Below are 18,197 nucleotides of genomic sequence, written 5' to 3'. Positions count from 1 at the left end.
ACCCTCAGATATAGATGCCGCAGGTAGGTCAGAGATTGCACCTCTAACCCAGACAACTGGCTTAGCAATATATCCAAGACAGGTCACCCTGGCCAACTGTGCAGATGTTACTATGCTAGGGGAAAATGGAGATTTAAGGAAAATATAAGATTTCTTACAAAGTTTATGTTATTAAAAAAGGTGTGGCCAGGCATGGTGGTTCACGCCTGTAATCCCAGCACTTCAGGAGGCTGAGGTGGCCAAATCACTTGAAGTCAGGAGTTTGAGACCAGCCTGGCCAAAATGGTGAAACCCCATTTTTTGTACTAAAAACACAAAAAATTGGCCAGGCATGGTAGCACATGCCTGTAGTCCCAGCTACTCAGGAGGCTGAGGCGGGAGAATCACTTGAACCCAGGAGGTGGAGGTTGCAGTTAGCCAAGACCGTGCTCCTGCACTCCAGCTTGGGCAACAGAGTGAGACTCTGTTTATTGAACAAAATACCAAACTAAGAAACATAGAAATAACCCACGTTTGTGTATAGTATAAACTTAAAAATGCACAAATATGTAGTACATAGTCACAAAAATACAGAGACACCTATTTTAAAAAACTCTCTGTTGTTTCAAGGATGGTCTCTTTTTTTAACGCTTGTTTTCAAGTTTGTTTCCTTGGACATATATGCATGAACAAACCAAAAGAAACACAGGAGAGTTGGAGCCATATATAGTAAAGAAACTACCCGAATGTCAGTATCTATCAAGCTTGCAAGAGACCAACTCTCCGAGTCCGACACAGATGATGCAGAGAACACTCCATCAGCCTTGTCCTTGCCCCCCACCCCCAAGGTTCCTCTCCACCACCTCCCACTGCCTCTGGGGAGGTACTTACTACATCCGTCCTCATCGCTGTGGTCCCCGCAGTCATTGTCTCCATCACACTGCCACTGGGCAGGGATGCAGGTACACTCGCCAAGAGCACTCACGGCACATGTGAAGTGGCTCCGACCACAAGCACACTCGGGGCTGCCGGCCAGGCCTGGGCAGAGGGAAGAGGAATCAGTGAGGGCTCAGCTCCTGCTCAACCAAAGTCCATTCCAAGGGGAAGGTTGAGAAGCCTAGTCCAGGGGCACTGTCACCCAAGGAGACACAGTGACACTTCAAGGGAGATGCAGGCAGTAAAACCATGCCTCCGCCAGGGCATAGATAACCCAGAAGATACCCTCTGACTTTAGACTTACAAAGATTCCAGGTGACCTCCTCAATGACAGGGCTTTTTTGCATAGCACCTCCAAGGGCCCAGAGACAGATGATGTCACCTACCCTAGGCACAGTGGCCCATTCCTATATCACAGCACTTCGAGGTGCTGAGATGGGAGGATTGATTGAGCCCGGAAGTTTGAGACCAGCCTGGGCAACATAGTGAGACACTGTTCCTACAAAAAACTAAAATAATTAGGCTGGGCGCAGGGGCTCATACCTGTAATCCCAGCACTCTGGGAGGCTGAGGTGGGCAGATCATGAGGTCAAGAGATCGAGATCATCCTGGCCAACATGGTGAAACCCCGTCTCTACTAAAAATACAAAAATTAGCTGAGTGTGGTGGCACACGCCTGTAATCCCAACTACTTAGGTGGCTGAGGCAGGAGAATCACTTGAGCTAGGTAGTCGGAGGTTGCAGTGAGCTGTGATCCCACCGCTGCACTCTAGCCTGGTGACAGAGTGAGACTCCGTCTCGGAAAAAATAAAACAAAAATTAGCTGGGGGTGGTGGCATATGCCTGTAGTCCCAGCTACTTGGGAGGCTGAGGTGAGAGGATTGCTTGAGCCTTGGGGAGGTCAAGGCTGCAGTGAGCTATGATCACACCACTGCAATCCAGTTGGTACAGCAGAGCAAGACCTTATCTCAAACAAGAAAAAAAGAAACGAACAAATCCCCTGCAAAAAAGCAAATGATGCCACTTAGAGATTTGGTGCTCCTGAAGAAGGGGAACAGGGCACAGAAGGTGTGATGTTGAGAGGCCTCCATATCCTTCTCACCAAAACTAGGTTGAGATATGGATGCTTCTGCCTCTGTCCTGAACCCGACCCTGGGATGTTGGGCAGGGAGGGGAAGAACTAATGGTGGAATTCAAACGCTGGAGCCTCTTTAGGATAAGGAAGCCACACGGGGAGCAGGAAGCAGCATGCGCTGCTGTGAGTCCCCCAGTCAGATGTTACTTTTGAAGAGGGTGACCGGGAGGAGTGGGGCTGAGGTGAGGGGACAAGGCCACCTCAGGGCAGAGTAACGGGGACCTGCCACGGTCTTCCTGTCTGTGGCACAGGCCACAGCCTTGAGGAAGGCTGGCAGATGCAGCCCCTCCCCCGGCCTCAGCAGCATGCAGCTGGGCTTCCCTATTGAGCATCAAGCTATCTGCCTGGCCAAGTCCCATGACCGGCTGCTGTGCCCCCTCCCCAGCGTGCCCAGCAGGATGCCCTGGGATGGCGTGTGAATGGCTCAGTGCCCCGCTCCAGCCTCAGCTGGAACAAAGGGTTCTGCCAGGGTCACTCTCCCCCCTCCCAGCATTCATCCAACCCGCTGGGCTGCTCTGCTCGCAGCTGGGGAAGGAGGGGGCTGCAGCGCACTGCTCATCTCTCCCTCTTCCTTTCTTCTCTTCTTCCTCCCCTCAGCTGGGCCCTGCCCTCAGGCTGGGCTGAAACAGAGAAGGAGTCAGCTCAAAACTGTCACCCCCTCTTCCTGCACTCTGTACCTGGTCCAGCTTTTCTCTCTTAGCTCCTCTCCTTGATGTACATCTTTGTCTCCATTACAATTCCTTGGCCTAGCCTAGGGCTTAGGGCCTGGGATGAGAAGGTGTGCTGCCATGCCCTCCAAAAGCAGAGAGAGAGCTCTAGACCTTTCCCTCTCCATTTCAACCCCAAGAGTAAGTGTGAGCATAAGGAAGAGCTCACACTCTTCCTTATGAAAATGGATGGACGGATGGATGGATGGTAGATGGATGGATGGACAGATGGATGGATGGACAGATGGATGGATGGATAGAGGGATGGCTTTTGGGATCTGTAAAACCCTGATGCTACAGGTATAACATACAGTTCTGGGGTAAGGAATCACAGCTTTCACCAGATTCTCAACTGAGGCCTGGCCCTCCCCCTCCACAAGCTATGGGAATCAGCTGCCCTAGAAAAGATGCAGGATTGGGCTGGGTGCGGTGGCTCATGCCTATAATATCAACACTTTGGGAGAGTGAGGCGGGTGGATCCCTTGAGCACAGGAGTTTGAGACCAGCCTGGGCAACATGGCAAAACCACGTTTCTACAGAAAGAAATACAAAAATTAACCAGGCGTGGTGGTGGATACCTGTAGTCTCAGCTATTCGGGAGCTGATGTGGCAGGATCACTTGAGCCCAGGAGGCTGAGGCTGCAGTGAGCCATGATCTCACTACTGTACTACAGCCTTGGTGACAGAGTGAGACCCTGTCTCAAAAAAAAAAAAAAAAAAATGCAGGATTTCCTGCGGAAGCCAAGTGAGGTCCAGTTGGGAGGTGCAGTCTTTCTATACCTCACAGGAAGGCCTTGCTCCAAGCCCAGTGCTCCTGTCTCTTCAGATCTTGCTGCAAATGCAGGGTAGAGCATTCTTCCCCAGGAAGCACTAAAAGACCCAGCTGCTCCTGCCCCCACTCCATCCTTTCTGGCCTATTCTGAGAACTCTGAGAAGGGAGGAGGGCTTTTCTCACTCAGATCCTGGACAACACAGCCTGAGGAACTTCAGTAGTATGACTGAATTGAACAGCAAAGATGTTTAATTACACTCCATGTGATGGGCTCCCCAGCACACAGATCCCCTTCATGGGGTATTATGGTGAGGAAAAAGGATGAAGTGGATCTCAACTGGGGATATTTTGTCCCCCCGGGAGGACATTTACCAATGTTTGGAGGTTTTTTTTTTTTTTTGAGACAGAGTCTTACTCTGTCACCAGGCGCCGGGCTAGAGTGCAGTGGCGCGATCTCGGCTCACTGAAACTTCCGCCTCGCGGGTTCAAGCAATTCTCCTGCCTCAGCCTCCCGAGTAGCTGGGACTACATGTGCGTGCCACCATGCCCAGCTAATTTTTGTATTTTATTGGTAGAGACGGGGTTTCACCATGTTGGCCAGGATGGTCTCAATCTCTTGACCTCATGATCCGCTGTCTCAGCCTCCCAAAGTGCCGGAATTTTAGGCATGAGCCTTGGAGATATTTTTGGTTGTCTTGCTTGGTGGTGCTTACTGGTATCTGGTGGGTAGAAGCCAGGGATGATTCTATAATGTGGCCAGGCAAGGTGGCTCACGCCTGTAATCCCAGCACATTGGGAGGCAGAGGTGGGTGGATCACCCAAGGTCAGGAATTCAAGACCAGACTGGCCAATGTTGCGAAACCCCATCCCTGCTAAAAATACAAAAATTAGCCGGGCATGGTAGTGGGTGTCTGTAATCTCAACTACTTGGGAGGCTGAGGCTGGAGAATTGCTTGAACCTAGGAGGCGGAGGTTGCGGTGAGCCGAGATCGTGCCATTGCACTCCAGCCTGGGCAACAGGAGCAAAACTCCATTTCAAAAAAAGAAAAAAAAGATTCTATAACATTGCAGACAGGCCCCTGTTTTGCGCCAGACAAAGAATTAGCTGGTCGAAAACATCAGTAGAAGTTGAGAAATGCTACTAGCCACACACAGTGGAGAGTGGGGATGTACCAGAGGGGAGTTCAGGATGAAAGGTGTGACAAGAACAGAGAGAAAAAAGGAGGGACTTGGAGGAGGAGGTTGGGTGGAGGACAAAGGACTGGACCTGGAGCAGGCAGACTTGGGTTCCATCCACCAGCCATGTGACCTTGTGCAAGTCACATAGCTCCCTGACCTTCAGTTTTCTTGTTTGTAAAAAAGCCATGAGGGGCCAAAAGCGGTGGCTCACGCCTGTAATTCCAGCACTTTGGGAGGCCGAGGCAGGCGGATCACTTGAGCTCAGGAGTTTGAGACCAGCCTGGCCAACATGTTGAAAACCTGTCTCTACTAAAAATACAAAAAGTAGCCAGGTGTGGTGGTGCACACTTGTAGTCCCAGCTACTTGGGAGGCTGAAGCACAAGAATTGCTTGAACCCCAGAGGCAGAGGCTGGAGGTTGGAGTGATCCAAGATCACGCCACTGCACTCTAGCCTGGCTGACAAAGCGGAGACTCAAAGAAAAAAAAAAAGCCACAAAGATCACACAAAAAAATAAAGGTGGAAGAAACTAACCTCATGCCTTGGCACACCAAAGATATTCAATAATGGAGGCTGGGGTGTGTGGATACAGGGCTGTGGGGACTAAATTTTTCCAAAAAGCCTTGATATTAAGAATCAGAGTACCAGAATAGAGAGAACAAGCACAGCACTGTCCTGGGGCTGCGTGCAAATGAAAAGCCATACTGATAGGGAAGAACCTTCAACTGGTCTGTTTTTTTAGGGCCCCACCCCCGCCTTTAGCTGAGTGATAACAGAAGTCCTGATTTCCCTGCACAGCCTTTAGGAACAAAGCATTCCATCGGTGGGCATCAAGTTAGTTGCAGGCAGTTGAAGGGCCTTGACTTCCTGCCTGTCAAATCAACCTCTCAGCGTCCGCTGCAGAGAAGGGCGGGCAGCCACCGGTCAGGCAGACGCTTGACTTGGGCATTCATACAGTAAACAGACACATTATACTCCAAAAAGCCAGCTCTTCTGGACAACTGCTGTCCCTTTGGGGTCCTCAGAGGTGGAATTCTGCCTTCTCACTCAAGTCCTGGCTGTGATCATAAAGGCAGCTTTTAACCCTTTTTAAGGAAAAGAATGGTGAGCGAAGAAAGGAAACAAATGACTGTGGGTGGCAAAATGCAGCCTTCGTTTTAAGAAGTGTTGAATTAGAACACTGAGCTGTGCTTCTGGCCTTGAAAGCTGCCAGCCACACTGCAAGCTCCCTTAGCCTCCAGGGGCCTGGGCTCTAGCCCCACCACCTAATGCAATTCACCATGGAAAATATCTCTCCACAAGGGATCTTTGATCACGAAGCCATCCAGCTTTGGGGATATATGTTAATGTGCTCATAGGGCCTTTCTGCAGAGGTTAACTAAAATCTTACCTTCTGCATCTCATCTCCCCCATTCCCACCACCTTACCAATTCCTCACTGCTTTCATCTAAAGCAGCTTGTCCAACCTGTGGGTTGCATGGCCCAGGACCACTTTGAATGTGGCCCAATGCAAATTCATAAACTTTCTTAAAACATGAGTTTTTTTGCGATTTTTTTCTTTAGCTCATCAGCTGTTGTTAATGTTAGTATATTTTATGTGTGGTTCAAGACAATCCTTCTTCCAGTATGGCCCAGGGAAGCCAAAAGTTTGGACACCCCTGATACAAAGGAAAGAAGGGAAACATCCATTTGGTAGACAGAATGTATGCTGTCTATTCTGCTGTCTACTACTAACTTAGCAGTAGACAGCATAGACTCTAGAGTCAGAGACTAAGGTTCAAATCTTGGTTCTACCACAAATTCTACAACTTTGAGCAAGTTAGTTAATCCCTCTGGGCCTCAGTTTCCTCATTCATAAAATAAGAATATTAGCAGTTCTACCTCAGAGGGCTTTGTAAAGATTCATCCATATAAACTGCTCAGCACAGGGCTAGCACACAGCAAAAGCTTCAGAATAATGCAGCTATCATTTATCAAACACTTACCAGGTGCCCTCTGAGTACTTTTCTAAATGCTTTTCATATGCTATATCGCTGAAGGCTCTCAGCAACCCTTGGAGGTGGTACTGTTGTTATTAGGTTGGTACAAAAGTAATGGTGGTTTTTGCCATTACTTTTAATGACAAAAATCTCAATTACTTTTGTGCCAACCTAATATTATCACCACTTTATAGCTGGGGACAATGAGCCACAGAAAGGTTAAGTCTGTAGATAGACTGCACAAGTACCAAGGTTGAGGCCAGCATTCACACCCGGGCAGGTGATTATACTGCTTCCCAATAAATAGGATTACTATTGTGAGAATCTCCAAAACCCCAAGGTCAAAAGGGAGAATTTACAACTTCTGGGTCCCTCTCTTTTATGTGTTTTCCAACAGCAAATATGCAGTGAATTTATGGGTCTCAAACAGTGACCTCTGTTTCTGGTTACTGCTAAAGTAAAGACTCATTTCCCTTGCCCAAAGGTAAAGTAATGAAGCGAGGAAAGTCTGGAGTCCCAGCGCTTTTGAATCAGTGTTTGACTGTTGTTGGTCCAGGAAGGAACAGGGCTTCTGATAACAAATAATTATACTTTGCAATTTCTCTTTAGTTTGCAAGCTACTTTTGCATACACATTTGCATTCTCATTGAATCATTACAATAACCCTGAGCAGTGACTGCAGTGACCATTTAACAGGTAAGGGCACCTGCTTTGGCCAAGGTCAGGAGGTAAGTAGGAGAGCCAGGATGCCAGCCCCATTCTGACACTTAAACTAGTATTCTTCTCTTAATGTGATCTCAGAGTCTAGACTTTCAGTAGGCTTTCCGGGTGACACAGATGCACACTCAAGTGTCTAGAGGCACTGCTCTCCACCATTGCATAGAATGCACAGCTGAAGGTGGACCACACCTGTCACGTGGAGGCACACGGGTATTCAGTGACTACACACAGCTACAGAGCAGCTTTTTCAAGTTGAACCAGAGATGAGAAGGCTTAAGGAGTGCCCTGTGAGTATTCTGGAGTCTGATGGCTACCCCACTGTGGAAGGGATTAGGATTACAATGAGAAAAGAAGGAATCACCATTCATTTATAATATGCTAAAGCATATTAGCATATGCCTCTCTCCTTTTATCCACTGGCAGCAATAATACTAGTTTGTTGAATGAATGAATGAATGAAACACTCCTCTAGGAGCTTGTGAAAGCTGGAGTCAAAGGAAAAGAGACTCAGAATATCAGAAATAAAAGTAGTTATTTCCTACCTAACCAGTACCAAAGAGAACAGCAATCTTCTCCTTTCCAAGGACGCCTCCCAGTCCCACCCAGGTTGTGTTTACTCCTTTCTCCTACAAGAGTTCCTTTCACCAGCTGTATTATCTGGCTGTGAAACTGACATGCCATGACTCTACTTACTTCTGTCCCATGGTCCCTTTTATTCCCCTTATCCCTAGAAGCCAGCTTAACTTGGTTGGTTTGGAAATCTACCAGGTGAAGGCCAGGCGTGGTGGCTCTCATGCTTGTAATCCCAGCACTTTGGGAGGCCAAGGCAGGCAAATCACCTGAGGTCGGGAGTTCGAGACCAGCCTGACCAATGTGGAGAACCTATGTCTCTACTAAAAATACAAAATTAGCCAGGCGTGGTGGCGCATGCCTGTAATCCCAGCTACTTGGGAGGCTGAGGCAAGAGAATCACTTGAACCTGGGAGGCAGAGGTTGCGGTGAGCGGAGATCACGCCATTGCACTCCAGACTGGGAAACAACAAAACTCCGTCTCAAAAAAAAAAAGAAAGAAAGAAAATCTACCAGGTGAAGTCTTCTCCTCAGTGGGCCCTCTCAAAAAGGACACTATCAGACACATGATTACAGGTCCAAGAAAGTTCAGCTCTCTCTTGCTACTGTTATATACAGAAAATAAGTTCTTAATGGTTAGCCTCCAAAGTTATGAGGCGGAAGAACATAATGCTAAGCACATGGGAACAAAACTCCCCAGGATACAAATCCCGGCCCTGCTAGTTCCTAGCTATCTGACCCTGGGCAGTTATTTAATCTCTTTATACCTTATTTTTTCAACAGGAAAAGTGGGATAATAAAAGCCCCTATGTTATAAGGATGTTATGAGAAATAAATTAGTTAATTCATAAAAAGGACTTTGCATTATTGCCTGGCACATACTAAGGGGTCAATAAATAATAGCTCTTGCTATTACTATTAAAGATTTGACTCACCCCAGAACTGTCACACCCAACACTCCATGATTAAGACCTGCTATTTTAGGATTTGAGATGTCTGACAACCTTACCGTGTACCAGGCAGCAGTGCCAACCCCATGGGTTAAGTTGGTGGCGTGAATAACTGCATTCTTGCTTTATTACCTTTCTCTGGAAGAGCTTGAGGCACATGGTATCAGCTATCCTTGCCTTTTTTTTGTGTGTTTTTTCAGACAGAGTCTTGCTCTGTCACGCAGGCTGGAGTACACTGGCACTATCTCAGCTCACTGCAACCTCTGCCTCCTGGGTTCAAGCAATTCTCTGCCTCAGCCTCCTGAGTAGCTGAGATTATAGGTGCCTGCCACCACACCCAGCTAATTTTTGTATTTTTAGTAGAGATGTGGTTTCACTATCTTAGCCAGGCTGGTCTTGAACTCCTGACCGCATGATCTACCCGCCTCAGCATCCCAAAGTGCTGGGATTACAGGCATGAACCACCAAGCCTGGCTTATTACCAACTAGTTCTGAGGAGGCAAGGACAAGAGAATCCAGAACCTAAAGTACAGAGCAATTAAGAAATTGATTAGTTTCCACTTTTGTAAATCAGGAGTAATAACAGTACCTATTTCATAGGGTGGCTGGAAGGTCTAAATGAGATAATGCACATGAGGTTTATACGAGGCAGCTGTTATTATTGTTCTCGTTATTCGTACTAATCCCATTATCTTCATCGGGATATGTCTTCTCTCTCAACCCAGGAATGTAGCTGATGCCAGGTTGTCTTTCTTTGTAGAGATCCTCAAAATTATACTTGCCCTACCTGGAAGCTGTCAACAGATTTCACAGATCCAACAGTGCTCAAATATGGCTATGCTCTGTGACGGGCTGCTCAAAATACTGCTTTCCTCTCCCCCTATATCTCAAATAAGAAGGTCCAGACAGTGACACGTGGTTTCAGGGAGCAACAAAGCACATTTTCTGGAAGGCTTTTAAAGTATCTCTCTTCTCCTGAGCCCATGACTTCAAGGCTACAGTAAGCTATGATCATGCCACTGCACGCCAGCCTTGGCAATAGAGTTGAGATCCTGTCTCTAAAAATACAATTTTTTTAAAAAAAGTAGATAAAAATAAAGTGTCTCTCCCTCAAAAAGCACCTGAGAAGTAATTCCTTATGCATTGAGATTCCCTGAGAAGGAGATGTCTGAAAACAGAGAGGAGAGGTCAATCCAAGATGAAATACATATCTTCCCAACCTAGATCTTCTGGGATAGCCTGGATTGAAACTATTCTATTTCGAGAGGTAGCATGGGATGGGGTTTAACAGCTTAGACTGGGTTCAAAAACTGGCTCGTTACTCACTACTTGAGTGATAGCAAACTGCTTCGAGCCTGTTTCCCATTTTGTAAGATGGGAATCTTTTTTTTTTTTTTTTGAGATGGAGTCTCGTTCTGTCGCTCAGGCTGGAGTGCAGTGGCACAATCTTGGCTTACTGCAACCTCTGCCTCCTAGGTTCAAGCAATTCTTCTGCCTCAGCCTCAGTCTCATGAGTAGCTGAGACTACAGGCATGTGCCACTGTGCCAGCTAATTTTTGTATTTTTAGTAGAGACGGGGTTTCACCATGTTGGCCAGGCTGGTCTCGAACTCCTCACCTCAACTGATCTGCCCACCCATCCTCCCAAAGTGCTGGGATTACAGGCATGAGCCACCACACCTAGCTAATATAAGATAGGAATCTAATGGTACCTACCATTGTGAGGGGTAAATGTGATATCATATGCTAAATGCTTATCACAGTGCCAGGGACACAGCAAAGCTCTCAAAAATGTTAACTGCTCCAGAAATACATTTGGATTTTTTTCGACCACATATCCCAGTTTGTAAATCCACATGTCCCACAGTTTGCAAAAATTGTCATTGGAGGAGATCATTCCTAGAAGGGCAGAAATTCTCATTTGAGGGAGATACATTGTAGAGTTGTTGGTTTCTACTGGCTCTCTGAGCCTGTGGTTGAAACTCCTTGTTTAAACTGCCTGTGGTGGGAGGGTGGAAAGCCTGGAGCTCCCCTTTCCTGCCTGGAGCTCGCCTTTCCTATTTGCTAGGCTTGTGGATGTCATAACCTGGCCTCTCCACTTGTTCAGAAAGAGGCTACAATCAACTCAAGAGAGAACCGGTCTCTTGTCCTCATCCATGCCTGCACGTGGTGGCAGACCAGCTCCAAGGCTGGGGCCATGGGAACATAGGAAGGGAAAAGAGCACTCCCCCTCCCCGCTTCCCCCAGGCATGACAGGAAGTGGTGCTGCCGAGGTGGGAGAGATCCCTGGAGGCACTTACAACCTTGCAGCTTCTTTATTTCACGTGCTAATCAGGTGTCATCTCCTGATACCCTTCGCTGTACCTGGTTTGCCCTATACCCAGACAGAGGGAGGGTCCTCTCCCCCAAAAAGGTGCTGCCTGGAGCCAGGAGCTTCCCAGGTCCAGAAAACCTCCGGTGATAAATTATGCAGCAGCACCTCTGTGTCACTGCCTCTCAGGCAGATGGGAGGTTTGCTCCCAGTCTTTTGTTTCCGGCTCTGCTTGCAGCTCTGATCCTCACCTCCGCACAGAGGTGAGGGGGAGCTCCCATAGGCCAAGTCAGGGCTTGCAGCAAGTCCCAGCCAGGAGCCCCCACTTGGGTCCCAGGCAGCGCCCCTCCCCTCCTCATTCGAACCTGAATGATAGGGGAGTCCCATTCCGCATGAGGAAACGAGGCGTCAGGGAGAGCTTACAGTCAGTCCACTCATCTGAGAGCAAGGATGGGAATGCCTGCGAGCAGTGAAAGAATGAAGTCGGTCTGCTTGGATGGGCGGAAGAGGCGCCCAAGGGCACCTAGGATGTTTGCTTCTTGCTAAATCAAAAATGCACAACAGAAAATGGAGTCAAGCAACCGCCAGGAAGCTAGAGAATTGGCTCTTTTAACGGCTGCTCTTGGTTACCGTCAACTTTCCGAGGCTCCCAAAAACATCACATCACTGGCACCAACTTAAAAAGAAGAAACAAAAGAGACAAGGGTCAAACTTTGAGGTGGAGGAGCTGGGGGTTAGGGGCCGTTTGGGAGCTGGAGACCCGCATCAATTAGGCCTGTACACTGACAGGCTTCCTGATTGAAGATGGTCGCTGGGAAGGCTCCACAAACAGCTCAGCTCCCAGATTGGGGCAATTACTACGTTATGAGCTCTGGAGCCTGACGCCTTTCTCAGGCCAATGGGAGGGAGGGCTTGGAATTCTAAACTGTTCCACCTACAAGAGTCCCCGGCCAGGCCCTCTCACCCCATGTCACAGGAATCTTAGGGTGAGAGGTTGCTAGGCTGCGTCCCTGACCACTTAAGAAGGGAAGCTCTCGGCCAGGCGCCGTGGCTCATGCCTGTAATCCTAACACTTTGGGAGGCTGAGACAGGCAGATCACGAGATCAGGAGTTGGAGATCAGCCTGACCAACATGGTGAAACCCTGTCTCTACTAAAAATACAAAAATTAGCCAGGGGTGGTGGTGGTGGCACATGCCTGTAATCCCAGCTACGCAGGAGGCTGAGGCAGGAGAATCGCTTGAACCCAGGAGGTGCAGGTTGCAGTGAGCCGAGATTGTGCCACTGCCCTCCAGCCACAGCAACAGAGCAAGACTCCGTCTCTCTTAAAAAAAAAAAAAAAAAAAAAAAAGGAAGCTCTCAGAGGAAAAGCTCCATTTCCCCAGACCTTTCTCAAGAGAACAAAGCAAAGTGAGTTCCCCTAGACCGATGTTACAGCTTAGGAGACCTCTTTTCTAGGAGTGGGCACAGGACAGAACTATGCTTCAACTCCATCATCTTTTCAAGGGGAGAAAGAAGGAGCAGATCTTTAAAAGAGACAAACAAAAGATCAGCTGAAATGAATGAAGGACCAAGTCTCAATTTTAGCATGGAACACAGTAGCACAATGATTTACCTGGCTCCCCTATTCTAAAGGCAAGAATCATCTCTGATCCGCTTATACGACTTTGCTTACGGCTAACATTTATCTGGCTCTATAGTAACACAGCAGTTGCCAAGCTCTGTGCTGTCTAGTTTGAACATTCTATCTCATGTAATTTTTATGATATTCCTATGTGATAATTTATTACTACTTCCCTCCCCCTACCCTACCCACCTTTGCAGGTAACAACCGTGAAGTTCAGGGAGATTTTGCATAGGGTCACCAAGAATTGCCAGAGCCAAGATTCAAACCGAGGTCTGTGAGTGCTTCTTAATCACCGAGCTATGTATACAGTGATTATGTTAGTGCTTGACATATATATACGTGTTCACTGAATGAATGAACAAATGAATGAATGAGGAGCCTAGTTTGAGGAATGCTCCTGATTGCACGAGGAAGAAACCATCCCTGCCAGCTGTAAGCCAGAGTGAGTGTGGCAAGCCCATGCAGTCATCAGAACTATTTATAAGGCCAGAGTCAGGCTCTGCCAGCTAACCAGTCAGCACTGAGTTTTCCCTGGGACACTGAATCCTCACAGGCTGACGAGGGGAGGAGGGCTTCCGCTGCTGAAGATGAGATGGCAGTCCAGACACAGTCTGGGGCCCAGATGCCCCATGCCCAGGCAACTGTGACAAAACTCATGGCTAAGCTGCATCAAGGAATGTAGAGAGACTGTGGCTGGAACAGGCTAACAGTCTAGTCGACCAAAGGCACAGACTGTCTCGTAATTTTGCCCAATCATAAAAAAGACAAAACTACTTCTTAAAGTAGTCCTGAAATTCTGTTCCTGTTGGGAACCCCCTAGTATTGATTTTTATTTATTTATTTATTTTTATTTTTTTTTGAGATGGAGTTTTGCTCTTGTTGCCCAGGCTGGAGTACAATGGTGCGATCTCGGCTCATCGCAACCTCTGCCTCCTGGGTTCAAGCGATTTTCCTGCCTCAGCCTCCCGAATAGCTGGGATTATAGGAATGCATCACCACACCCGGCTAATTTTGTACTTTTAGTACAGACGGGGTTTCTCCATGTTGGTCAAGCTGCTGGTCTCGAACTCCCAACCTCAGGTGATCCGCCCGCCTTGGCCTCCCAAAGTGCTGGGATTATAGGTATGAGCCACTGTGCTGGGCCTCAATTTTTTTTTTCTTTAAAGGGGGAGCAACATAAACAATTTCTCCCATTTTCCTTCTAACAGTTAAGACTGGCAGTTAATCAGCAGAAAGAGTGAAGGAGGAGCTATAAAACACTCTGTCCTCTGTGACCTCCTGTGTTCTTTGCTGGCCCGGATGGACATACCCAACGTGCTCTGTATCAGACACGGCCAGACTTGGTTCCCTTGCACCTGTCATTCTCAATACCATGTGCCAGTCCAAAAGATGTTATCTGATACTCAACAGGGTACAGAAGAGGAAATCCAAAATCAGTGACAAGCCAAGTATGTTTCACAAGTCCAACAGATCAGGGACAAGGTCACTCAAGCACCATGACAACCATGGTCATGACAACCACGACAATAGCGAGATGGAAAGGAGACCAGTCTCAGTTCCACTGTTCTGCACTTATTCTCAGATACAACCGTCTATCTACCTAGGCACACCTAGGCAGAAGTTTTAACATTTCCCTTACCTGGATGAGACCTCCAGAACAAACACAGTTTCCACTCTTCCAATGGTTGTCATCCATGCCTTACTTTAACCTTCAGGATGAAAATACTCAGGGCTATTACCAGCCATCCAGTTTCCTTCCAAAATCTTTAAGGTTGGAGTGTTATGTGGGCTGAGCCCAAACCAATAGGCTCTAAGAAAAGCTCCAAGGACTAGCAGCATCCAAATAAGCACCTTAAACTTTATTTATTTATTCAGAGTCTCACTCTTTTGCCCAGGCTGGAGTACAGTGGATCGATCTTGGCTCATTGCAACCTCTGCCTCTCGGGTTCAAGTGATTCTCCTGCCTCAGCCTCTTGAGTAGCTAGGACTACAGAATGCATCACGACGTCCAGCTAATTTTTGCATTTTTAGTAGAGACGGGGTTTCGTCATGTTGGCCAGGCTGGTCTCAAACTCCTGGCCTCAAGTGATCCGCTCGTCTCGCCTCCCAAAGTCACCTTAAACTTTAGTGTCTTTCATGCCTTGCTGAGGTCAGGTCGGCCTAATGGATCTGCTACTACATTTATCACAACTGTTGTCTCCCTGAGACCCTGGAATCGAGTGTCAGGGATCCTCATGGTTGTATTTTTGGTTTTGCTGGTTCCAGGCTCTGAAACTGCTCAGTCTCCTTGGTGAACTGTGAATCTGACCCCTCCAGACCTCTGAGGATGGCTCAGTATCGGGCCAGGTGATGTCTATACCTTCACACCACTGCCTAACCATACAAACATGTGCATGGAAAGCTTCTCATGCTTAGAAGTTTCTATTAAACTTTTTTCCTTAAAAAGAAACCTGAGCCAGACACAGTGGCTCATACCTGCAATACCAGCACTTTGGGAGGCCAAGGCAGGTGGATCACTTGAGCCCAGGGGTTGGAGATCAGCCTTGGCACCATGGTGAAACCCCATCTCTAGAAAAGAAACAAAAAAATTTGCAGGTGTGGTGGTGCATGCCTGTAGTCCCAGCTACTGGGGAGGCTGAGATGACAAGATCACTTGAGCTTGGGAGGTTGAGGCTGTAGTGAGCTATGACTGCTCCACTGCATTCCAGCCTGGGCTACAGAGTGACACACCCTCTCCAAGAAAAAAAAAAAAAAAGGAAAAAGAAACCTAAAAGAGTTACCCCAAACCCTGCCATTCTTTTTCTGTGAAACATTAGATATTCCCAATTCTCTCCTCCCATTCTCACCCCCATCCTCTATGCACATGTAATATCTGCAGTGCTGACAGCTCTGGAGCAGTAAAATCTTCTTGGCCAGTCTCAGCCCGGAACCTTCCAGCTCCCTCTTCCCTAGGGCAGAAGGCGACAATCTCCTCTCTCTGGCTTTGTTGGTATCCGTTTTAACGCCTCTCCCCCCACCCCCTCAATGCCTAGCCATTTCCCTTGATCTTTTTCAAAACTTCCTCCAGGGGGCCGAGAGGAAAGTTCCATCCCCGTTCCTTGCAGCCCGAAGGGGGAAACCCCCAAAAAGCAAAGCTGTCCCTTTAAGGGGCCCATGTGGTGGGAAGAACAGCTACATTCCTACCCCAGTAGGGCCGCTGTCCCAACACGCCAAAGAGGCTACAAATAACCTTCCAGGAGGGAGCCGGGGAGGGGAGAGCGCAGAGCGGAGCGGAGCGGAACGTGGGCCGGCCAGGCTACCGCTCCTCGGAGAGAAAGAGCTCAGTCCGCGCTCGAGAGGACGCGGAAAGGGCCGCTGAGAACCCACAGGTAGTTTAGATAACAGACACGAAAACTCTGTCGGATTTGGGAGGTAAACCAGTCTTTAAAACGAGTGCCCAGACATCTCCACGCCCTGCCAGGCAAGTTCCGAAATCTGCACTGACTTTTTCCACACGAACTGTCCTACGTGAAAGAAAGAACCGGTGCAAGGCCAGGCAGGGTCTGCAGACCCCTGCATTCTGAATCCCAGTCCCCTTCATCGGGGCTGCGAGGGAAATGGGGAAGACTCGGAACTCCCGCCACGGTGAATAGCGATGGGCGAATAGGGCTGGGGTACAAAGATCAAAGTCCTTTGATCTCTGGGCGCAAACTATAGGCAGCTGCTCAATCACGGGGTGCACCCAGGGTCGTTAAGAGGCTGCGGAGAAGCAGAATCCACCGGAGCCCTAGTCACACACCACAGGGGGTACGGGCACCAAACGGTCCTGCTGCAGCCGTCCAGCGCCCCCAAGGGCCGGGGTCTGGCCGCGCGGGCCGGGAGGCTGCCTTCTGGGGTTCAGGGATACCTGCCCCCCGCCCCCCTACCCCGGCCGGGCAGATCTGCGGGAGCCTTCCAGCAGTTTCTTCCCTACGTTCCTCCGCAGCCCCCTTTCCAACCACCTCCCCTGGAGGTGACTGGCCGCAGCCAAGAGAGGGACCCCGAAACTACGCCGAGGGGAGATGCTGCTCGCAAACAGTGCCCCAGAGCCCCTTGGTGGGAGCAAGAGCTGGAGTCCGGGGATCGTTCTCCTAGTAGAGGAATCCCCGGTACCCAAGTACTCAGATTCAGATTCCACAGGGGCCCCTCTCCGCAAACCGCCCGAGCCCCCAAGCCCCTGGAAGGAGGGCTATTTACAATTTATGGGCTTAGCGACCCTCCTCGCCCGCCTCCTTTTCTTCGTACGCATTCATTCGCACCAAGGACACAGAGCCCCCCTCCTAACCTGAAAGGGAAGCAGCCCCCCGCTCTTCAAAGAGCAGCGAGGGAGGGCGAGCGAACGAACGCCCCAGATCTTACCCGCGCCCCGGCCCAGACCCGAGCCCGGGGGAGCCCCTTCGCCGATGCCCCCGCTCAGACTGCGGGAGCCGGGGCCGCTCTGGGTCCCCTCCCGGGCACGCAGCCCCTGGGCCACTGCTAGCAGCGAGGGCGAGGGGTCTCAGGCCCCGGCCCGCGCCGTCCGTGTCCCAGGAGGACAGTCCTGCAGCGGCCGAATCCAGGGACAAACTTTCCCGGCGGGCGCCGCTTACCGTGTGCACAGAGCAGGGCGCCAAGCAGCAGCGCGCCCCACGGCCGCCTCATGGTGCCGCCCGCGCCGTCCTCCCGGGGTCCTGCCGGCTCCCGCGGGACGGCGCGGCGGAGGAGCCCGCAGAGGGTCCCCGAGGGAGGGGAAGCGTCCCGGGTGCACGGCGGCCCGCGCGCCCCGCAAGTCGCCCTCCAGCCGCCGCCGCCTCCAGTGCTGCCAGAGTCGACGCTGTCCCGCCAGGGGACCGAGAAGGGGTGTCCCGGGCCCGGCCGCCCCGCCCCCAGCGCCGCAGCCCCCGCCACCGCCACCGCGCCTGGGCCCGCCCCCAGCGCCGGCCCGGCCCCTTCCCGCCCTCGGCCCCGGCTCCCCGGTCCCCCGACCCCACCCGCCGGCGCCTCCTGCGCGGGGCCCCGCTCCTCCTCAGGCCGCCCCCACATTCCTGGCCCGAGAGAGAGCCCCCTCCCTGTCCCTATTACTACTGCTCGAATGTCCCTAACTTAAAAAAAAAAAATTATCCTAGAAGCAGCTCTCGCCCCCGCTCACTTCAGCTCTGTGCTTCAGAGGCGCACCTGAGCTGACCCAAGTCGCCTGGACGTGACCCCGGCCCCCCCTTCCTGCCCCAAGTCCAGACTTTATTGATGTCTCCGAATATTCAAGGCTTGCTGATGCATAATCCTCTTGGGTCTTTATTGACATCAAACAAAGGACATCAGGGGGCCTGGAGTGATGTAT

General features: G+C 49.9%; 1 protein-coding gene across 1 annotated transcript in view; it reads right to left on the bottom strand.

Annotated features, from left to right (window-relative positions):
* Positions 1–17,902, bottom strand: part of LRP4 (LDL receptor related protein 4) — a 63,648-nt gene extending 45,746 nt beyond the window's left edge. The window contains exons 1-2 of the mRNA XM_064365602.1: positions 17,470–17,902; positions 871–1,017 (exon numbers count right to left, since the gene is read on the bottom strand). Coding sequence (XP_064221672.1) covers positions 871–1,017; positions 17,470–17,902 — 580 coding nt within the window. The remainder of the gene's footprint in view (positions 1–870; positions 1,018–17,469) is intronic.
* Positions 17,903–18,197: the final 295 nt, after the last annotated feature.

The sequence above is a fragment of the Aotus nancymaae genome, unplaced genomic scaffold, assembly GCF_030222135.1.
Source record: "Aotus nancymaae isolate 86718 unplaced genomic scaffold, 86718_ANA_hifiasm-v0.15.2.pri h1tg000059l, whole genome shotgun sequence".
Taxonomy (NCBI): domain Eukaryota; kingdom Metazoa; phylum Chordata; class Mammalia; order Primates; family Aotidae; genus Aotus; species Aotus nancymaae.
Note: the sequence above shows the minus strand (reverse complement) of the source record. Positions and strands in the feature narration are given on the sequence as shown.